Raw genomic sequence first — 23,114 nt, 5'->3', positions numbered from 1 at the left:
ACGTTGAGACTGGTGTTTTGCAGGTACTATTTAATGAAGCTGCCAGTTGAGGACTTGTGAGGCCTCTGTTTCTCAAACTAGACACGAATGTACTTGTCCTCTTGCTCAGTTGTGCATCGGGGCCTCCCACTCCTCTTTCCATTCTGGTTAGAGACAGTTTGCTCTGTTCTGTGAAGGGAGTAGTACACAGCGTTGTACGAGATCTTCAGTTTCTTGGCAATTTCTCGCATGGAATAGACTTCATTTCTCAGAACAAGAATAGACTGACAAGTTTCAGAAGAAAGTTATTTGTTTCTGGCCATTTTGAGCCTGTAGTTCAACCCACAAATGCTGCTGCTCCAGATACTCAACTAGTCTAAAGAAGGCCAGATAATGGGCCTCTGTACACCTATATAGATATTCCATTAAAAAAAAATTGCTTTTCTTTCAAAACAAGGACATTTCTAAGTGACCACAAACTTTTGAACAGTATTGTATATACAGTTGAAGTCGGAAGTTTACATACACATTAGCCAAATACATTTAAACTCAGTTTTTCACAATTCCTGACATTTAATCCCAGTAAAGATACCTGTTTTAGGTCAGTTAGGATCACTACTTTATTTTAAGAATGTGAAATGTCAGAATAATAGTAGAGAGAACAATTTATTTCAGCTTTTATTTCTTTCATCACATTCCCAGTGGGTCAGAAGTGTACATAAACTCAATTAGTATTTGGTAGCATTGCCTTTAAATTGTTTAACTTGGGTCAAACATTTTGGGTCGCCTTCCACAATAAGTTGGGTGAATTTTGGCCATTCCTCCTGACAGAGCTGGTGTAACTGAGTCAGGTTTGTAGGCCCCCTTGCTTGCACACACTTTTTCAGTTCTGCCCACAAATGTTCTATAGGATTGAGGTCAGGGCTTTGTGATGGCCACTCCAATACCTTGACTTTGTTGTCCTGAAGCCATAACTTTGGAAGTATGCTTGGGGTCATTGTCCATTTGGAAGCCCCATTTGTGACCAAGCTTTAACTTCCTGACTGATGTCTTGAGATGTTGCTTCAATATATCCACATCATTTCCCTTTCCTCATGATGCCATCTATTTTGTGAAGTGCACCAGTCCCTTATGCAGCAAAGCACCCCCACAACATGATGCTGCCACCACCATGCTTCACGGTTGGGATGGTGTTCTTCGGATAGCAACTCCCCCTTTTTCCTCAAACATAACGATGGTCATTATGGCCAAATATTTCTATTTTATTAGACTAGAGAACATTTCTCCAAAAAGTACAATTTTTGTCACCCTGTGCAGTTGCAAACCGTAGTCTGGCTTTTTTATGGCGGTTTGGAGCAGTGGCTTCTTCCTTGCTGAGCAGCCTTTCAGGTTATGTTGATATAGGACTCGTTTTACTGTGGATATAGATACTTTTGTACCTGTTTCCTCTAGCATCTTCACAAGGTCCTTTGTTGTTGTTCTGGGATTGATTTGCACTTTTCAGATGTCCTAACCGACTTGCCAAAACTATAGTTTGTTAACAAGACATTTGTGGACTGGTTTAAAAACAAGTATTAATGACACAAACCTAAGTGTATGTAAACTTCCGACTTCAACTGTATATATATATATACAGATATACAGTATATACACTGCTCAAAAAAATAAAGGGAACACTTAAACAACACAATGCAACTCCAAGTCAATCACACTTCTGTGAAATCAAACTGTCCACTTAGGAAGCAACACTGATTGACAATACATTTCACATGCTGTTGTGCAAATGGAATAGACAAAAGGTGGAAATTATAGGCAATTAGCAAGACACCCCCCAAAACAGGAGTGATTCTGCAGGTGGTGACCACAGACCACTTCTCAGTTCCTATGCTTCCTGGCTGATGTTTTGGTCACTTTTGAATGCTGGCGGTGCTCTCACTCTAGTGGTAGCAAGAGACGGAGTCTACAACCCACACAAGTGGCTCAGGTAGTGCAGTTCATCCAGGATGGCACATCAATGCGAACTGTGGCAAAAAGGTTTGCTGTGTCTGTCAGCGTAGTGTCCAGAGCATGGAGCCGCTACCAGGAGACAGGCCAGTACATCAGGAGACGTGGAGGAGGCCGTAGGAGGGCAACAACCCAGCAGCAGGACCGGTACCTCCGCCTTAGTGCAAGGAGGTGCACTGCCAGAGCCCTGCAAAATGACCTCCAGCAGGCCACAAATGTGCATGTGTCTGCTCAAACGGTCAGAAACAGACTCCATGAGGGTGGTATGAGGGCCCGACGTCCACAGGTGGGGGTTGTGCTTACAGCCCAACACCGTACAGGACGTTTGGCATTTGCCAGAGAACACCAAGATTGGCAAATTCGCCACTGGCGCCCTGTGCTCTTCACAGATGAAAGCAGGTTCACACTGAGCACATGAGCACGTGACAGAGTCTGGAGACGCCGTGGAGAACGTTCTGCTGCCTGCAACATCCTCCAGAATGACCGGTTTGGCGATGGGTCAGTCATGGTGTGGGGTGGCATTTCTTTGTGGGGCCGCACAGCCCTCCATGTGCTCGCCAGAGGTAGCCTGACTGCCATTAGGTACCGAGATGAGATCCTCAGACGCCTTGTGAGACAATATGCTGACACATGCACATTTGTGGCCTGCTGGAGGTCATTTTGCAGGGCTCTGGCAGTGCACCTTCTTGCACTAAGGCGGAGGTACCGGTCCTGCTGCTGGGTTGTTGCCCTCCTACGGCCTCCTCTACGTCTCCTGATGTACTGGCCTGTCTCCTGGTAGCGCCTGCATGCTCTGGACACTACGCTGACAGACACAGCAAACCTTTTTGCCACAGTTCGCATTGATGTGCCATCCTGGATGAACTGCACTACCTGAGCCACTTGTGTGGGTTGTAGACTCCGTCTCATGCTACCACTAGAGTGAGAGCACCGCCAGCATTCAAAAGTGACCAAAACATCAGCCAGGAAGCATAGGAACTGAGAAGTGGTCTGTGGTCACCACCTGCAGAATCACTCCTGTTTTGGGGGGTGTCTTGCTAATTGCCTATAATTTCCACCTTTTGTCTATTCCATTTGCACAACAGCATGTGAAATGTATTGTCAATCAGTGTTGCTTCCTAAGTGGACAGTTTGATTTCACAGAAGTGTGATTGACTTGGGAGTTACATTGTGTTGTTTAAGTGTTCCCTTTATTTTTTGGAGCAGTGTATATATATATATACAGTTGAAATCGGAAGTTTACATAGATTGAAGTCATTAAAACTTTCAACCATTCTTAAAATATATTTTCCTTTATTAATTTCTAACCCTACCACCCCTCCCCTAATTTGAGTAAACTAGTGACCAACAACACTTAGGTTTCTACTTCCAGCTTATACATACTATATACATTAATGGACACAATCTATTTTACAATAGCTATATTTTGTTTGTTTTTACACCAGTCCTTCATCTTCCCTCAATCTCTCCCATCTATTTCTGATTTCCATCGAGTTTGATTTGTATTTGCCATACCTTTCAAACTGTGCTCTTTCACAAAAGTTCTGAACCGATATGTTTTATGGACAGTACATTTTACATTATCTTGTTATTAGTCCCAACCTTCATGTCACGCCCTGACCAGAGAGCTTTTTATTCTCTATGTTGGTTAGGTCGGGGTGTGACTAGGGTGGGTCATCTAGGTGATTATATTTCTATTTTGGCATGGTTCCCAATCAGAGGCAGCTGTCCATTGTCTCTGATTGGGGATCATATTTAGGCAGCCATTTCCCCTTTGTGGGATCTTGTCTAGGTCTAGTTGCCTGCGTGCACTACAGTGAGCTTCACGTTTAGTTTTAAGCATTGTTTAAGTTTCTCTTCCAAATAAAGATGGAAACATACCACGCTGCATCTTGGTCCGCTCTTTATAATGATCATGACACTTCAGCTCCATTCAACCCCTCCCATCTCTTAACGCCATCCATATTAGATTTTTATTTGCCGTTTCACACAAGTTCTGAACCTTTCTATTGTTATTTATTCTAGATTGTAAATCTTTTTTGTTGTTGCTTTGAGTAGCTTCTTGCTGGCTTCAGAAGTTAGACAAGCTTTTTTTATGTACTACTTCCGGCAGACACCGCACCATATGCTGCTTCTCAGGTCAAATGCTGTACCATACACCAAATATCTGAGGTCATTCCTCAACCTGTGCAAGACATGTTCAGAAAGAACAGAACTGATCATACAACTCTACCCAAAGGCACTCCGGGTTTAATTTCTGTACCCATAGGAATCTATTGGGAACATGGACATCCTCCAGTCCACAAGACTAAATAGCCAAGCAGCTAGTTCACTACTACAGGTTTTACAATACATGGTGTCTGACTTAACTTGACAAGAACCTTCTCATTCAGATGTGCCAGCCACACCAATCAGGTTGTGGCTGTGGCAAGAACCTGACTTTACACTTAGCAACTTTGGTAAAACATACACAAACGTGAAATAATTTTCTAGATTTTATTTAAAACTCAACGATCTTCTTGAATTTGGTCAGCAACCATAGGAGTGGAGTTTACTGCCGTCTAATCAAATAGGCCAAAGCCCATGTCGTCGTCCGAGCCCTCCTCAGACTCCTCCTTGGCCTCTTCTTTAGCAGCGGCTGGGGCAGCAGCCGTCTCTGCCGCAGCCACAGGAGCAGCTACAGCGAAGGCAGTGGGGTCAGCCAGGTAGGCCTTCACCTGGGAGTAAAAGGGGGTAGAGAAGCAATGGTAACTAAAATATAGAAAGTTATGGACAAAATATGCCGATGGGCAACCTAGTGTCTGAGACCAAGCGTCCCTGCCAGCCGTGGGATGCAGACAGACAGGGATAGTAGGAAACTAGTTGATGTGTGCAGGGGGAACGACAGAGTAGCACTTAACAAGCTGCACTGTAACTTATCCTGCAACTGGGACAAAGTGGCCCCTAATCCCCATGTAAATGTTAGAGCAAAGGATTTGATAGGCATAAGCGATGTGAACATTCCTTAGCCTGGAGGGCAAGGTGGAGCTACAACCATATTACTTTTACAATTATTTACGCCCTACAGCAACTGTTTGTGCACTGGGCTAGTATTTGGCCCGTCATCCATTTCAATACCATGTGGTCCAAATGTGGGTGGGACGACATACCTTGTCTGCCAGGGGGAAGGAGTAATCAGTCTCCACGGCGACTGCCAGGACCCTCTTGTATCCGTTGATGATGGTGTGAGGGACAGAGGCCAGAGTGGGGTATCCGATTGCCAGACACACACTGGCTATGTTACGCACACCCTGAAAGATACAAAGTTGTCAGGTATGACAGCAACTTACAGCGCGTCAATCAAGTCTGTTCAACACATTTAGATTTGTCTGAGACCAAGCGTCCCTGCCAGCCGTGGGATGCAGACAGACAGGGATAGTAGGAAACTAGTTGATGTGTGCAGGGGGAACGACAGAGTAGCACCGAACAAGCTGCACTGTAACTTATCCTGCTACCCAAAAGCCAAAAGGGGGGAAAAAAATGGCCCGATTTCACAGCTTCTGTTGCATTCCTCTTCCAATGGCCCAGTGTTACTTGTTTTCATAACTTTAGATATGGACGAAGACTATGGAGGAAGGGGACCCAATGACAACCTATTAAGACACAGCGCTACACTTCAGTCCATTTCACTTACTACCCAACGCACCAATAATACAACGGGCTTTGGATTATGGACCCAAAGTGACCTTACAAGGCATTGTGTATATGCTTCCTCACCTCCAGGAACCTGGCGTGCAGAGCATCCTCAGTAATGTCGAGCACCTCAGGGCTGTAGACACTACCGCTGTCATACACCTGCTGGATGAGCAGACCGAAGGAGAAGGGAGAGATGTTCAACATGTTGAGGAGCGTGGCCTCGCTGGCTCCCACCTTGTCTCCAGGCTTGATGAGCATCACGTCGCTCTGTAGGGAGAAGTGAAGCAGGCATTTAGTCAACAGTGTTTCATTTTCAGAAACACCGTTTTCATTGTTTTCTAGAGAATAAAATATTATACATATCCTACTATAAACAGTGCATTACACATCCACACAAGCCTCGCAACAATTTATCAACTCAAGAAGAAACCCTTCTCAGACAAATGCCTCGATGTCTTCAAGTGAAAGGACACACTGCTCTGGGGACCTGAAACCAAAGACACAGAACGTGACCCTGACCCAGTTACCCCAGAGACAGACAGTGTCCCATTCCGACTCGTCATCGTCTCATCACTGAAGAATGTCTTATTTTGATGACTGAATGCAACAATCCCACTAGTTTATAGTAGAGCCCAATAAGCAGTTGCCACACTCACCAATATTTCAATAGTTCCTCTGGAGATCTTGGTGGTGATGCCCAGGGCCTGGAAGAAGGAAGTCTTCTCAGGACCCAGCCCAGTGTTCTGGGCTGGCACAGTCACGTCACAGGGGGCAATAGCGCCGGCACGGGCAGCAGCTGGCACCTGAGGGGCAGTGTCTGAGGTAAGTGATCATTCAAGAAAGTGTTAAGTCCATGGACGCATGCCAATTGACTGCCCACGAGACCCGAGCAAAATCCACAGGACAGTGTCTGAGACCAAGCGTCCCCGTCAGCTGTGGGATGCAGACAGACAGGGATAGTAGGAAACTAGTTTATGTGTGCAGGGGGAACGACAGAGCAGCACTTAACAAGCTGCACTGTAACTTATCCTGCGTCGCCATCTCATCTTTAGGCATAATCCAAAATCTGGAATGTACATTGAGGGCTTCATTGCATTAGTAAATAATCATATTTGGTCCAAACGGCACACTATCACTATATATTGCCCTGGTCAAAAGTAGTACGCTACAAGTGCCATTTGGGACAAACCTTGACAATTCCCTGCTAGACCAGAGCATCCAACACTGCAGTCACCTTGTTGGCCAGCAGCATGTCCCTGATCTCAGCCAGGTCCTCCTTGGTGAAGACAAAGCCCACATTTCCTTTGATGTGAGGCAGCAACCTGTGAAGACGGCAACAATTAACATCTCAATCCAACCCAACGGATAATGATACATGATTAACAAGACTGAGAAAACACTTGTCTGAGACCAAGCGTCCCTGCCAGCCGTGGGATGCAGACAGACAGGGATAGTAGGAGACAGGTTTCTTTGTGCAGGGGGAACGACAGAGCAGTACTGAACACGCTGCACTGTAACTTATCCTGCTTCATAAATAGCCAATCCATGGGCTTGATAGCAGCATTTCAGCCTTTGATAACTGGGTCGTGTTCACGAATGCACAAAGCTGCAAAAAATTTTGCAACCTATATTGATAACAAGCTTATCTTATTGCCAACTTCAGGCTGAGCGTCCGCTAAATGACTTAAATGTAAAATGTAATGTAAATGTCCCTTTGACTTCCTAGTGAATGCAACTATGGTCAGCCTCTTAGACCAAAATGTGTTTGCTTTGAACTTACTTCTCCAAGGCGGGGTTGTTCTCCAAGTGGCCGCGGATGGCTTTGCGCATCATGGTGTTTTTACCCATGAGCACCACAGCCTTCCCACGCAAGGACAGACGGATGGCCTGCATCTGCTTGGAGCCCACATTGTCGGCGCCGACAATAAAACATTTGGGATAGTCATCCAGCAATTGCTGCAAAGAGAAAAGTAAAAGTGAGACCAACTACTTCTAAATTTCACTGCTTGAGGAAATGTAAACCCACTACCATGGGGATAAGACTGCAAAAGCTTTATTTAGTTGGCTACAACATCTGCACAAAAGTGTCTGAGACCATGCGTCCCCGTCAGCCGTGGGATGGAGGCAGACCGGGATAGCGAGGAGACAGGTTTCTGTGCGCAGGGGGAACGACAGAGCAGTACTGAACAAAATGCACTGTAACTTATCCTGCTTTGTACATGGTCAATCATAAACTGGTTTATTATGGAATGCCGTTCGGGTCTTTGCGTGTTAAAAGATGACTGTCGAAACCCTGACATGTGGAACTAAAAGCTTATTTAACATGTCAAATAACAGTTCCATTGTACAACATCTGTGGTAGCTAGCTAGCTTTAGCTCAGTCACGGGACTGATATCCCCCCTCCCCAGTCAGCCTATTGTGTGTATTGACATTCATATTGCACTGCCCAACTTTAGGTAAGGACTGGGATCAAGAAATGGTGTATCAGTCTACTCAATAATCAATAACCAAGACTATAACCTCCTCCTCTGGAATAGTGTTCAATACACAGATTGACAATAAATGTGGCTCAATTCAGATTCCCACAATAAGAGCTACGACACTAATGTTCTCTGGGTGTCACTGAGTCAAATGATACCATGTCATTGAGCCACAATCCATAGGTAAGGCTGTAGAGTTCATAAAGTATGTCCCCAAAGTAATTCTAAAGTATAATAGTGAGTTCAGATGTCTTTTGTTGATTTTCTATAACATCCCAATCTTGTTCAGCATGATCTATTCAATTGGCATAATTATACTATTTGTATTAATTTGCACCACTGTCAATGGCTTATATTTATTTTGTAGTAATAACGCAAACTCCACTATCGTGGTGAGCTTCAAATAGATGAGTCCAAAATTATTTAAATAAATAGTCTTATAAATTTGGATTATTTTAGATGGCACCTAGCTGTATAGTTTGCTAGTTAACAATAGCTACTGAAACAGATGTCGGTTTGCTATGTTTTGAGAAAACCATTGTTGGCATCCATAAGCTTGCTAGCCTTTTTATGACCAGCACTGTAGATGCGCGAGACAACTGCATCATAGCATACGTTTCGATTAATCGTTGTGACATATGAAATACGAGCGAGTAATCAATGTGTAATAGTTCCGCAAAATAATTATGAATGCGTTAAATTATTATGTGACGTCATACAGGTCCCGATTGGCCAACAAGCTTATTTTACGTGTTTTTTACACGCAAAACCCCAAACGGCGTTCCATAGTTTATACACTTTCGTGCATCAAAAGTGCTCAATTGTTTCAACGTACGATGATTTTCATAAAATAGTTGGACTTCCACGTGGTCCTGTCTTCCCTCGGCATCTTTGTAGTGCTTCGAAGGATCGCTTAAACAGCTGGTTTAAAGACAAGATTTTCTATGGAAAATAAAACTACGTTAGACAGGTAGCAGATTCACAACTAAAGTAAAGTTACAATCACAGTAAGCACCAACCTTGCTAGTAACCATCTAGATAAACTGGCAGTCCCTAACGCTACTCACCTAGCTAACGCTAATACACTGAAAAATAGGACTAGCTTTAGCAGTTAGCTGACGTAGCAAATACATAACGTAGGCAACATACATAACTATAGCTAGATAAACTAGTTCCGACTTTTTATTGGAAGTGGCTTTAAGGTGAAAATATTTTCCCATTATTGGTTACAAGCAAGTTTAGCTAGCTAAAATGTCACGGAAATAATGGTCGCACATGGCGGCAACCCACACAGCGAGTGTGCTAAATAGGCCGCACAGACGAAACACACAAAAATTAAGTCATCCAATTGATCTTTTGACATTGTCACAGTACTGTCGTTTAACGTAATCAAAGTATCTTATCAAATAATACAGCGAAATACATTTTAACATGTAAACCTACATAAAGAATCAAGGCCATGAAAATTCCTTACCTCTTACCAAGGACGCGTGAAAGAAAGAGAACCACAGAAGAAGCGCACAAGTAATATACAGCACAAACAGCCAATCACAATCCACTACGACTACTATGGTCCACAGACATGATTGGCCAGCTGTGTCAATCTTTTTGTCGGTTGCTATCCGTGGGTGCGGTCGTTTTATGCCCCTGTCCACACCGGCTGTGGATTTCCAGAACGAGCAAGGCAGGAAATGCAGACTAGATTGGGGACGTAAGTTTGTCAAGATCAAAAGAAAAACAAGCAACCTATCTGCTCATAGTCTTAGCTCTGTGCATTCATTGTGTGTCTTGTGTGCATAGTAGTTGAGACAAAAACAATGAGTGTCAGAAATAAACATTTTATTTATTGGCATCAATCACATTGAATTAAAAATGATCAGCAATCAGGTACCGTATAGCCATCCCATAAAACATGACAACAGAGGTACATGGGCAAATAAAACAGGCAAGAGGAAAGGAAAAAACAAAATCACTTTTTTATTTAACTAGGCAAGTCAGTTAAGAACAAATTCTTATTTACAATGACAGCCTACCCCGGACAAACCCGTATGACGCAGGGCAAATTGTGCGCCACCCTATGGCACTCCCGATCACAGCCGGTCGTGATACAGCCCGGGATCGAACCAGGGTCTGTAGTGACACCTCTAGCACTGCGATGCAGAGCCTTAGACCGCTGTGCCACTCAGGAATATTGGGGGAAAATAGTTCCTTTCAGATAAATTAAGGGGATCAAATGACAAGGTTAACTTGTAAACATTAAAATAAAAAGGCTTTGAGAGTAGTCTGCCTAGGCAGACGGGTTGCTTCCCACTTAGGCCTGGGATTTCTGAGTCAACAGAGAGAGCATAGAACTAAAGCAAAGAAATGTAATAGGATAAATAAATGTAGCAAAAAATAATAATAATTACAATCCCTGATGATTTACATAGGGTGTAGATAAAATAAAATAAAATTACATAGGGTGTCTAGAGATACACCAAAGTAACATGCTCTCAAGCCTCTCTTTAAAGGGCTCCATTTGTTGCATTACACATTTGGGCTGGTGCCTAAACCTGTGGTCATGGCTACTCAAGAAATCGTTCCAGTAATTTCCCCTTGATTGAGGAACTCATTCAACTTTGAACTGTAACTGTCCAGGGCTAGATTCAGGCACCCTGGCAGCACCTACACTTGTTTTCATTGTCTGTGTCTCCGGTCTCCAAAGCATGGCTATAAAGGCTACCAGAGGGATATTTCATTGAGCTTGATACATTATTTGGCACACTAACTTGAACAATTTAGGATTTAATGGCTTAGAAAGAGAGCCTGACTTAAAACAGAGTCAATATGAAGTAGTACTAACCCTTCTTCTGTTACACCTCAGTCTATGAATTTCAAAATTAAATTAGAATATTATGTTAGCAGCATTCCTCATTAACCAAGCTAGGTGAAATGCCCCTCTGTAGATTCATCATGTTCATGTCAACACAGTTGCACTACTAGAGAAGCTCAAGGAATCTATGGCATAGCAAGGCTGAAAGTGCTTTAAAAACCCATGTCTCAGCGGGTTGAAGAAACAAAACCGTTCCAAACATCACCAGAAATGGCACCCCAGCCTGAGGAGGCCAGACACAAAAAACACCCAATAGTAACATGTAGTAATTATAAAGCAACAATTACTATACACCTTTAATCTGCCGACTATACTGTGCTGTGAGGCCATCCTCAGTTTGCCCCCTCTAAGTTATTTGCCTCTCTTTTACTGACACCCAAAAGCCAGAGGTGCATCTCAATAGTCTAAAATGGCTTCCCTATTTGTCTCATCTTTATTTACACTTCACTGTAAGCTATATTGAGGTTGTATTCGAGGGGTTTGCTTTCACCTGTCCAGTACTTTCACATCAACACATATGGAGGAAATAAGCAGAGGAGAGGGAGCCAATTTAGATGTTTGAGATGCACCCCATGACACTGGCTGATCCAGCCAATGTTGTTCTACGACATCAAAAATGGCTTCACCAATCCGATCGCAGCAAGGACTTGGAAGTGCGCCATATACCTCAACAGTGTTAAAGACATTGCATTGAAAATTTGGCACTAGCACAATTATCTTTATTCTTTCAAAGTGTTAAGAAATGAAAATGAAACGTATGTGTGTATATATATACCACAACCAACATGCCAAGTGATGACAATTGGGTTGGAAACCATAAAAAAAATGAAGATTTAGCATAAAAATATAAGCAACATGTGTAAAGTTAAAATCACCTGCTTCACAATGATTCAAATATGCAACATTAGAAGGTCACTTGAAAAAAATTAACAGTGGATGATGAAATAAGTAAATCAATTACGTACATATAAAAAAAAGTATGCTCAAACCTGACCCACTGCAGTGATTTGGGATCAGGTAATGAGGAGATTTGGATGCCATTATTGACATGTATTGCATACCAAACGGCACCCTATTCCCTAAATGGGGCACTACTTTTGACCAGAGCCCTATGGGCCCTAGTCAAAAGCAGTAGACTTTATAGGGAATAGGGTGCCATTTGGGAAACAGACTAGGTACTGACTGCAGACCTGTGTGTCCAGATTACCATGTGACTCTGAGGGCATTTCAGGGACACATGGTTAGAAATGGCCCTGTTGCCTGGAAATCAACCTAGTGTGTGTGTGTGTGTGTATTAGGGTCCATTTATGTCCTTGTCCATAGAGCCAGCTCTTTGCATATCAGTGTTAGCTACAGAGCTCAAAATCATACAGTGACAATACTGCTCCATGCCACTAAACCAAGTATGTTAAAGTCAATTTAATATTGTGATTGTACTAAAAATATGCAGAAAATGCTGACAAAATCTCCACACAACTTGTATTGCAGAATGTGTGTTGCTCAATCAGTCAATAAGCAGTGAGGTTAAAAACCAATCCTACCCCCGTACATTAAAAGGACCAAGTCTCCCTCTATTACTTACTTTTGAAGTATCTGAGGGAAAACACACACATTGTCAGTAGCTAAATGTACAACAAAACATTGCCCCAAGAAAAGCACTCCCCATTCACTCTGAATTATTCCTTTTAAGACTTGGATAAATGTGTGGGCGAATACAGTAGCAAATAAAAAGGCAAAATACACACAATTAACATGTTGTTTCAAATCAACATGCTCTAGTATTTTGTCCTGCTTCCCTTTAGGAATGGAGAAGCCTAGCCCGGTCACACCAGACTGAAGAACGCTGTGCTAAGTTTGGTTGCCAGGCTAAGAGCTGCCTCCCTACCCAAAGCGGATGGAAAGTAAGGGACGAGCAGAGTGCCTCCGAGATGAGAGGTCGCCAACACTCACCCAAACAGCGCCACCCTCTGTCCACATCAACGGAAAGACAGTATTCAAATGCACATTCTTTTCAAATCAGATGACATGAATGAGAATTCATATGAGATCGGTGGCGCAAAGACTGATCTACAGAAAATAGAAACGGAGAGTCCATAGCACATCAAAAAGAGCAGTAATCTGGAGAAAGAGTGTGAGTATGTGTGTCTAAACAACGTGTCTGTTTTGTACAAACACATTTGAGAGTTTTGTACAGTTCCATTGGAAAAATTAAGCAAACAGGGAAAAGGAAAACGGATGTACTAAATCTATTCCGCTGAGCCGTCCTTGTTAGTATATGAACATTTCCATAGGAAAAGTGTACAAAAATAGGACCCTGATATCGTGACCATACCAGGCTGTAAAATGGCCCCAAGAGGGCCACAGAGAGAGGAATCTATGATTGAGTTGAGTGAGCACCAAGTGTTTGAACTGGTCTTACAGAGAAGTGAAGAGAAAGGGAGGAGGGAAAGAGGAGACAAGAGCTTTACCTCTTCTCAGAGTATAAAGTATGTGTCTCTGTGTGTGTGTTTGCGTTTGAGATCAAGAGACAGTTCATAGGTGTGCATTTGCAATGGCACCGACATACTGCATAATTTGGACTATTAGGCAAAACGCATCCTAGTGAATGTCAACAACATTCTATGTGTACTAAGTACTGCCTGAACACCTGTCTAAACCCATCCCAGGACCCCTATAACCTGACCTCCACACGTCGGTCACATGATAACGCAGTCTACCATTATTAGGACAGGAAAATAAATCGAACAGAACATAAAAACTGCCTCTCACACAAAAATGGCTTCTCTTGCTCGTTTTACATTTACAAAAATCTCTTTGGGCTCGCTTTAAACCTCATGCTTTCTGGAACTCTTGAAATGTCAACCCCACGGCCCTGAAGGCTCTGTTGAGCATTGAGTCCTGTCTGCAGTAACCTCCAGGTGACTGTAGGGGAGCTTTTCTAATGGCCAGTCTCATCTCAGCTACATGCACAGTAAGGGACAACCCTCTGCTTCCTCATCATAGCCACCTTCTATCCAAGTCTTTACCTTTTGACACACACACACACACACACACACACACACACACACACACACACACACACACACACACACACACACACACACACACACACACGTCCGTCCCCAATTCTCTTCCCGTGTACTCCTCGCCACACATTTTAAAGCATTGGATTGGTGTAGGCATGGGCTGGAGTTTCCACTATATTTCATACAACTGTCATTTCCAATTAAATTCATGAAGGGTGCAAGTGCACACTTAGGGCTGAACCGTAGAGAATTGGGACAAAGCATGCACACACGAAGGCGCACAAACGCAGGCACACACACACCACACACACACACACACACACACACACACACACACACACACACACACACACACACACACACACACACACACACACACAACTGGGGAGTGGGTTAGCTCACTAGCTAAAGAGCTTGATGAAGCAGCCCTGGCAGTATGGTTTGTCATTCTGCTCCTTGAAGGTGCCGTTATTGAGCTGCTTAAGGCAGAAGGCACAGACAAAGTGCTCGGGGTGGAACTTCTTGGCCATGGCTGTGATGCAGCGGCCCGTGATGGGCTTCTGACAGCCCGAGCAGAGGGAGCCGCGGCGCTCGTGGTAGTGGCCCTCGCAGTATGGCTGGCCCTCGTGCTCAAAGAAGCTCCCATTTACAAAGGGGGTGAAGCACTCCTGTAATGCACAGAGGTGGGAAGAGAAGGAAAGGAGGTTGTCACAAAATGGCTGAGGCAATCAAGGCTTTCTATACCGTTTTTCTAAATACTTTTTTTTCAATAACTGTATGAAAGCTATGGAAGCTACAGGTAACTGCCAAAATAAAGGAAACTCACGAGTAAATGAGGTTTCTGGCAGCTCTGTTATGGGGTGGAGTGCATTTTTCGGACATGGTTTAGGTCTGCTCAACCCCTTAGAGGGCAAGGTAAATGCCAATAACACACAGCCATTATGAGTGATCACCTTCAATCTATGGTGAATCATTTCTATCCTGATAGGAGTGGCCTCTTCCAGGATGACAACGCCCCCATCCACAGGGCACGAGCAGTCACTAAATGGTTTGATGAGCATGAAAACTATGTAAATCATATGCCATGGCCGTCTCAGTCACCAGATCTCAACCCCATTGAAAGCTTATGGAAGATTCTGGAGCGGCGCCACCATCAACAAAACAACAAATGATGGAATTTCTCGTGGAAGAATGGTGTCACATCCCTCCAATAGAGTTCCAGACACTTGTAGAATCTATGTCAAGGCGCATTGAAGCCGGCGGCTGGTGGTGGCCTAACGCCCTATTAAGTCACTATGTTGGCATTTCATTTATTTGGCCGTTACCTGTATGTCTCACCATATGTAGATGCGGGATAATACGCTTAGAATAACACCACAGCATACACCCACTTACTCTGCAGACGAAGCACTCAGGGTGCCAGAGGGAGTTGAGGGCTGATATGTAGTTCTCCAGAATGGCACGGGCACAGCCTCCACATTTGGGTGCAAACATGTCAAAGTAGTCCTTCCGACAGTACGCCTTCCCATCCTTCTCATGGAAGCCTGTGGAGGACGGGCAGAGAAGGACACCGCCTTAAGACGACAGAGAGAAAAATGGAGAGGAGAAGAGAAGAAGAGGAGACAGAGAGCAAAAGAAGAGAGAAAGATAGAAGAACAGAGAAGAGGAGAGGAGAGAGAGAGAAGGGGAGAGAGATAGCTTACCCTCTGGACCAAAGAAAGCTCCACACTGAGCACAGAAGAAGTGTTCTGGATGCCAGTTCCTGTCCAGTGCCGTCACCACTTTCTGTAGGGGGCAAAAAAAGCTCAATATTTTTCCCTAGATGCAGTTAGCATACACCGAGTATACAAGCCATTAAGAACACCTGCCTTTTCCATGACATAGACTGACCAGGTGAATCCAGCTGAAAGCTATGATAGAGGAACCACGTCGCTGTCTTATCTGCTTGTTGCTACCCCCGGACACAAAATAGTAGCTAGCAAGATGGAGATCATTAAGGTCATTTTTAATGAGTTCATTTCGCAAGTGGCTAGTTTGCATCAACTACCTTCACTAAAACCACCGCAAAGCTTTTGCCTGCAAATCACCCGAAGAGGTGCCTCCCTGGAACAATTTTTTCCCCCTTTTCAAAGCTAACAAGAGAGTCAGTCTTTAATCCCAGACCCTAGTCACTGCTGTTGCAGTTTCCGAGGCCAGTTAGCAGCAGATTGAATTCCTAAAATCAAGGTTTTAGGCCTTTTGCCCATTTATTTTATATCCAGCAGATGGCAGCACTAGCGAGGCTGACGACAGTAGTATAGAGCAGTGTGTCTAGTGTGGACATAGCAGCGTGAAGAGAGAGAGAAATAGAAAGAAAGGAGAGATAAAGGAGTTATATGAATACACAACCCTGGACCAATGAGGAAGCTTGTCTCCACCGGGACTAATCTGACATATCCCGAGGCTAAAGTCCAGTCGCTCTCCCCTTCTGCTGTGGTGCCTCACCCCAGGCAGTGTGTGTGTGTGTGTGTGCGTGTGCGTGTGTGCGCATGCACGTGTGTGTTCATGTGTGCAGTGACTCATACACATGCTGCAGTGTGTCAGAGCAAGAATATGAGTGAGTGTTGACGTGTGGAGTGAGACAGAAACAGAGATGACGGGTGGAGAAGAATGGCTCAAAGCTGGGTCTGTGGGATTCAAGGTGGCATAATGTGTGTGTATGTGTGTGTGTATGTGTGTAATACTGACGTCCAGCATAGGTCTGTTGCAGTAGTAGCAGCACCAGTGTGTGTGTGTGTGTGTGTGTGTGTGTGTGTGTGTGTGTGTAATACTAACGTCCAGGATAGGTCCGTTACAGTAGTGGCAGCGTGGGGAGAACAGGTTGTGGTAGTCCTTCTCACAGTACGGCGCTCCGTCCCGCTCAAAGAAGTTCCTGGAACCGATCTCCTCCTGACAGTGGGTACACACAAAGTGCTCCGGGTGCCACGTGCGCCCCATGGCGGTCACCACCTGGGCACAGGGAGGGCACAAGACAGACGCATCACAAATCTAAACCAGGAGCCTTAACCTAAGATTTTGTGAATCTGGAAACGCATTCATAAACCGCCTCAGAGTAGGATCAGGTACCCCCTGTGCATGTAAACGTAATCATTAGGATCTAAAAGACCCCTGATCCCGGATCAGCGCTCCAACTAGGAGTCTTTATGAATACGGGCCCCATGGGTGAATCCTTATCAGAGATGTGCGTATGACTATGCCAATGTCCCATTGACATCAATGTATGATTGATTTCCACCGGTTAATGGTGCATATCTCCAGTTCAGATTCAGCCCTCACTGTGGAACAGTGACCTTCGTATGGTGGACAAAGTACTTAACCTTATTTCCATTACCAGCAAACATTGATTATATGGAGGAATGCAAACCATGCGAGCTATGTAGGCAGCTCAATCTAATCATGAGTACATTATTCACACCTACTGTGGTATTGACCGCGAGCAGTCAAAATGGATCTAGGAATAAATTCAACGGGGACCCAAAAATGTATGTAATAAGCACAGTAAAGGGTGCATGTAAGTGTGTGAATATGGCCTGTGTGTGTGTGTGTGTGTGTGTGTGTGTGTGTGTGTGTGTGCGTGCGTGCGTGCGCGTAAGGTCACCTGTCCAACTATGGGCTTGTTGCAGGCCCCACACACTCCCTTGGCCACGGTCTGGACGCCCAGTTTATGGAGGTCTGACTGGAGGCTTCCCAGCATGTTGTCCAGCTTGTTGGCCTGTTTGGGGGGAGCCGTGGGCAAGCTCTTCCCCTGGGCCAGAATCTGTGGACGGGTCACACACAGACAGACATGTCAGAGAAAGAAACAGACGCACAGAAACAGACACGCAGACAATACGCAGACACACTAACACTCGCATGTAGAAACGTACACATGCAAACAACACAGTTCCACCAATAGAGATCCCTTCCCAACTCATGTTCTGCTCAAATCACACACAACCCAATTAAAGCGTAGAAGAGTCACTCTTCAACAACTCTGCTGATTACATCTGAACGTAATTGCTCCCCTGGGATCAAGCCTCTTGAATTTAACTGAGTCTTCATAGACACAACAGTAATTAATCTTGACGAAACAGAACACACTCTCCCTGGGCTTATGTGACGTGCCACAGAAATCAGTCTTTTTAATGGCTGAAATGGAGAATGCCGCCGGCATGCATGCCAGGCTAGAAAGAACATGTTCGGCTCATCGCATAAAAGCTGACATTACATAAAGCACTGCAGTCCAACCCTGGGAAACTTCAATCTGACTACTGTCTCCAAGAGTAACTCTGCTTATTAGCTACCTATAGAGCCTATTGATTGTCTGTGCGTTGTTGATGGGCAGAAGCAAGGTGGGAGGGAACTACACTTCTCAAATGGTTTGGTCATTGGAGCTTCCTGACCCAGTCAAATTCCACAGAGGGAAAAAATAGCCTGTCAGTGGGCCTACTGCTTACAAAAAACGTGCACACACACATAAACGCACACACGCACGCACACAGGGACTAACAGTCACGTACAGGCAAATTTCACTGACGAAAGGCAACCCTCACTAAACAGCCACCCTTCCATCTGGAGTAAAATCAAATACCAACTTGGCTTGGACCTTGATGTGTTTGTTATTGAGAAAGGGGTAGGTCGAATATGATATTAGATATGAAGAGAAATAGTGGCATATAATAACAGTGTCTTAACAGAACACTATGCAGTCAGCTAAATCACGAGTCAAGTTATTTCAACCTGTTCAGATTTGGGCTTGGTCAAAAGGGCTTGGCAAGTTAAACAGTCAAACGTTAGGTCTGAAATGCCTATGGTGGAGGCAAGTCCTTTGGGAGGTGGGAACCATTCCAGCGACATGACAGGAATCAGGACAGCGTGGCTGTAATATCAAGGAGAGAGCCATGATGTCTGTTCCCCACCAACCACCCGATACTGATTTCAAGGAACGACATGGCCCAAGTTGGCGCCGCCGGGCGCCATTCTCCAAAAACCGAGACGGTTCACTCGCCAGCCTGGATGTCATACTCTTTCATCTCTACAGAATGGATTTCACACATCCTTAAAGAGCTCCTTCCTTATCACAACCCCTCTCCTAGACTCTTGGTGGAGAAGTGGCTAGAGATAGGGCCCAAAATACATCTGTTTTCTCCACACACACACTCACAGTGAAGAGTTTTGGTTTTGACAACACATGTCCACTCAGACAGAGGACTCAATACAAACCACGATATAGAGAATAAAGTTGGTGATAGTGAGAAAAGAAAGAGGTGAGAGGCAGAATAGGCCAAAGAGAGAACGGGAGAAATAGAGAAAACAGAAGGATAAACGAACAGGGTGGATTCAGTGTTCCATGCCTCCATTGGTGGGAAGATGGGATCGTACTCAGTCTGGCAGCCAACAGACACAAAGACCTTGGGCGGAGGGGGCGGGGTGACAGACTTGGGCGGGGGGCTGGGGTTTTTGGGCGGGGCAGGTTCCCTGGATGGAGGGGTGGGCTCTCTGGGGGTCGGCATCCAGGGAGGGGTGGGCTGATGCTCCACAGGTGGGGGGGAAGGGGTGCATGACGGGGGAGGGGTGGGTACCCTGGGAGGGCGCGAGGGGGGTGGGGGAGGAGGCAGGGGCGGAGGGGTCTGCTTGACAGGGGTTTGCTTTTTGGGCGCCGGGGGGGACTGCGGAGGGGGGATGACTTTTCTCTGAGGGACAGGCGAGTCAGGAGGGATGACGATCTGGGTGTGGGAAGAGACAGAGAGCAAGAGAGAGACATCAAAAATGAGTGAAATGAAACCACAGGAAATAGAAAGCCTCAGGTGGAGCAAAACAACATCAACAAGTGGTTACAGAAGAATACGGTTGAGAAACTGTTCGCTAGTCATAGTCCATCTGTGTGGTATAGAACATTGCCTTGATAACGTTACTCTAGAATAACAGCACTAATCAAGGAACACGCTACTGGAAGGTGCTGTAATGCTCAACAACTAGTCGGTCCAAATTTGGCCAAATGAGATGACTTAGCACTGGCTCCGGCCACATCTCTGTACCTTGTCCACCACCGGCGAGGCCCTGGCTTCCCGCATGCGCTGCGGGTTGTTCATGACGATGACCCCCTCAGTGAGCCAGTCGTCTGACTGCTTCTTGCGTCGGCGCTCAACGGCGCGTTCGATTCCCAGCTTGCCCTGCAGCTCTGCGATGAGACAGTCCTGGGAACTGCTCTTGGTGAAGATGACAGGACCCAGTTTACGCCTTAACACATGCCCGTCTCGGTACATGGGGTGCACGTTGGGCGTCTCTTTGGTGCGGCGGATAACCGACTTGAGCTACAGAGTTGGGTAGAATGAAGTAAGAGGGGGGGGGGGGGGGGGGGGGGCATGGTGGTGCTTCCCCATACCTCCCATGATGACGCACATATCGGGGATGCTGCAGAGCCAGGCATAAAACACCAGGAAGCACAATCCTTCAGGCCAGGCCGGCTGATCGCAAAAGTCAAACGGCACTCCACTCGACTCCATTCCATTACACTCTTTTCCGAGGCAGTCTATTTCACACGTGTAAGCATGCTGGGTGATTGAAAACACTTAGCAAACGTCCATTCTTCTCAGCGCAAAAACATACAGGGCAGCAGGTAGCCTAGCGGTTAACAGCTTTGGGCCAATAACCAAACGGCCACTGGTTTGAACCCCGAGCTGATTAGATGAAAAATCTGTTGATGTGATCCTTGAGCAAGGCACTTAATCCTAAATGCTACTGTAAGTCACTCTGGATAAGATAATGACTAAAATGTAAATGTAAAATACACGATGTGCAAAACAACGACTAGAACTCTAATGCTCATGCAATACACAGGCAGGCGTAAAATGCAAGCAGCAAAACCGATGGTCTTAGATTCTTGTAGTAATGTCACTGTAGAGAAGTAGCTAATGTCCTTGAAAACAGATTCTAAAACTTGGTTCCACAGGCCCATATAAACCCTCTCTGCTCCACTCGCATGTTTTAGGTTTGTCCCTTCTCCACCCAAACATGTGCACAGAGAATGTGTGTAGTACCTAGCCCTGTGGAACACCCGTAGTGAGACAACATGGTGCAAATACAGACCTTCTTCAAGTCACCTGGAAGAAGCGGTAACACGGTCAAATCAAATCAAATTATTCTTCCTTAACACCACAGGCTCTATTTTCGGCTGCCGCTAAGGAGGCACAAGTGTCAAACACATGTTAGTTTGCAATTTCGTCATGTAAAAATTGGCATTTTCCAACCTTTACACCAGGTTCGGGATTTTACCTGTCTAACATCAGCTCGCTGAGATGGGTGGCAATATTTGAGGTGTGTTCTTAAAAACAAGAGCAAAGGTGACAATTTCATGCAGCGCTGAAGGGAAATGTTAAGACCCACCAAAAGCAGGTCTTAATGGAAACGCATGGATTTGGAGAGTGGAAGCACAGCCTATCCAGCCATGACGCACAGTCCCTATGGAACGAGAAATGTGCCTTTTGCGCCAGTGAATCTCATATTTAGAAACATTAAAAAAGTATTGATTTCCCTCCCATTTCATTTCATTTTATAAAAGAACATGCATAGCCTACCTTCCCCTTAATCAAGGCTGGTTTAGCAGCTTCGGATAAGTGTGTATTTTTATCCTGGCCATGCATTAACCAAGTCGCCTATGAATAAAGAGGTTTTAAATGGCCTACTGAGAGTGCCTTAAAATATGAGTTTTTTTGCCTTCATGCTTTTTTATGATTCACAATCTACACACCTGCATAATTAATTTCGCTTGTTCAAGTAGGTTATCCATGCCCATTTTCAAAGAGTGCACCTCGTACGATTACCAAAGACACGCTCATCTATACTATTCAGTCCTCCTATACGGCCATATCAACAGCGGACCAATGCATTCGCCAAATAGCAGCCTGTCAATAAAGGATTTCGCTCATAAGACTGCGTTGAAATAAATATGAAATCACCAAAACTTTATTAAATGATCAAGTTTGGGAGCAGCAAAAATAGTGAGTAGACATCCCATTTATCATTATTTTAGCTCCCGTTATTATTTTGGACGAAGCTGCGGTTTCGTTTTGTCTAGATTTTGATTATAAGCCGTATCAATAGCGAATTTAATCTAACTTATTAACAACATTTGGCATGTCTATGGCTCAGACATAATGCAATTTACAGTAGGCCTAGCCAGTGTGAATGTTATATTTAACAATATATTTCCAAATTGAAGCCATACAATTAGGCTTCATACAATGTGGACTGCAAACATCTTCAACATATTTAGCAAAGATGGAATAGGCCTACATACATTTTGTTATTTTGTTTCTGTAGGCTACGCCAAACCTAGATAATGGCGCCAGAGGGGGATGGCTGCGTTTTATGGGCTCTTAACCAACCATGCTATTTTGTTTGTTTTTTCGCATTGTTTGTAACTTATTTTGTACATAATGTTGCTGCTACCGTCTCTTATGTCCGAAAAGAGCTTCTGGACATCAGAACAGCGATTACTGACCTTGAACTGGACAAATAATTTTTCTTTAATGAGTCGGACGAGAGGGATTTACTCCAGACACCCGACGAGGGCCTCATCCCCGTCATTCGCAAGAGAAAGAGATGGAGATATCGCGGAAGGAGATCTGGGTGCCTTGTAAGGATTTGTTACTTTTCTTTCTTTAAAAAAACTAATTCTGCATTGTTGGTTAAGGGCTTGTAAGTAAGCATTTCATTGTAAGGTCTATACCTGTTGTATTCTGCGCATGTGACAAATAAAATTTGATTTGATTTATTTAACAAACTAGGCTATAACGGACTAACATTCGAATTGGAGTTGATGACAACACAAAACATAAAAGATCGTAAATACAGAACTTGAAGAAATATTTAGCCATGGAGCATGTTCTGATTGGCCAGTGACATGCCTTGACATACCTACAACTTGTTTATTCATCAAAACCCAGCCCTTTTGCCATCGCCAGCTACTGCACCCATAATTCCGGTTGTGAAAATAACTAAAATATTTCTGACACACTCCCAAACCTATAGCGCTACCGCCAGCGCTAAGATTGACC

General features: G+C 44.6%; 2 protein-coding genes and 4 non-coding genes across 7 annotated transcripts in view; all 6 read right to left on the bottom strand.

The window, feature by feature from the left end:
- Positions 1-4,465: 4,465 nt before the first annotated feature.
- Positions 4,466-9,713, bottom strand: LOC129844883 (60S acidic ribosomal protein P0). The gene is made up of 8 exons (XM_055913054.1): positions 9,614-9,713; positions 8,975-9,081; positions 7,439-7,614; positions 6,893-6,980; positions 6,315-6,461; positions 5,740-5,925; positions 5,133-5,273; positions 4,466-4,700 (listed from the first exon to the last, which is right to left on the bottom strand). The coding sequence occupies exons 2-8, from the start codon at positions 9,026-9,028 to the stop codon at positions 4,545-4,547; spliced, it is 948 nt and encodes a 315-aa protein (XP_055769029.1). The 5' UTR covers positions 9,029-9,081; positions 9,614-9,713; the 3' UTR covers positions 4,466-4,544.
- On the bottom strand, positions 4,781-4,909 carry LOC129851603 (small nucleolar RNA SNORA63). Its single transcript, XR_008758979.1, has one exon. It is a non-coding gene; the product is annotated as a small nucleolar RNA SNORA63 (small nucleolar RNA).
- On the bottom strand, positions 6,089-6,237 carry LOC129851662 (small nucleolar RNA SNORD15). Its single transcript, XR_008759029.1, has one exon. It is a non-coding gene; the product is annotated as a small nucleolar RNA SNORD15 (small nucleolar RNA).
- On the bottom strand, positions 6,565-6,693 carry LOC129851601 (small nucleolar RNA SNORA63). Its single transcript, XR_008758977.1, has one exon. It is a non-coding gene; the product is annotated as a small nucleolar RNA SNORA63 (small nucleolar RNA).
- LOC129851602 (small nucleolar RNA SNORA63) lies at positions 7,059-7,187 on the bottom strand. The gene has a single exon (XR_008758978.1). It is a non-coding gene; the product is annotated as a small nucleolar RNA SNORA63 (small nucleolar RNA).
- A 248-nt stretch (positions 9,714-9,961) lies between the features above and the next one.
- Positions 9,962-23,114, bottom strand: part of LOC129844862 (paxillin-like) — a 45,696-nt gene continuing 32,543 nt past the window's right edge. For both annotated transcript variants that reach the window (XM_055913033.1, XM_055913025.1), the window contains exons 7-11: positions 17,675-17,833; positions 16,852-17,025; positions 15,741-15,822; positions 15,433-15,581; positions 9,962-14,705 (exon numbers count right to left, since the gene is read on the bottom strand). In XM_055913033.1, the coding sequence (XP_055769008.1) occupies positions 14,439-14,705; positions 15,433-15,581; positions 15,741-15,822; positions 16,852-17,025; positions 17,675-17,833 (831 nt within the window). In that variant the 3' untranslated portion in view covers positions 9,962-14,438. The remainder of the gene's footprint in view (positions 14,706-15,432; positions 15,582-15,740; positions 15,823-16,851; positions 17,026-17,674; positions 17,834-23,114) is intronic.

This window comes from Salvelinus fontinalis, chromosome 3 (genome assembly GCF_029448725.1).
Source record: "Salvelinus fontinalis isolate EN_2023a chromosome 3, ASM2944872v1, whole genome shotgun sequence".
In the NCBI taxonomy this organism is placed as follows: domain Eukaryota; kingdom Metazoa; phylum Chordata; class Actinopteri; order Salmoniformes; family Salmonidae; genus Salvelinus; species Salvelinus fontinalis.
This window is presented reverse-complemented; position numbering and strand designations above follow the sequence as displayed.

Bases quoted from the DNA above. Each gene is read 5' to 3' on its own strand.
- LOC129844883 (XM_055913054.1), bottom strand. From the start codon at position 9,028: ATGCCGAGGGAAGACAGGACCACGTGGAAGTCCAACTATTTTATGAAA. The intron at 7,615-8,974 runs GTACGTTGAAAC...TTCTCTTTGCAG, and splicing joins ACTATTTTATGAAAATCATC to CAATTGCTGGATGACTATCC. The intron at 4,701-5,132 runs GTATGTCGTCCC...TTTTACTCCCAG, and splicing joins CCTTCCCCCTGGCAGACAAG to GTGAAGGCCTACCTGGCTGA.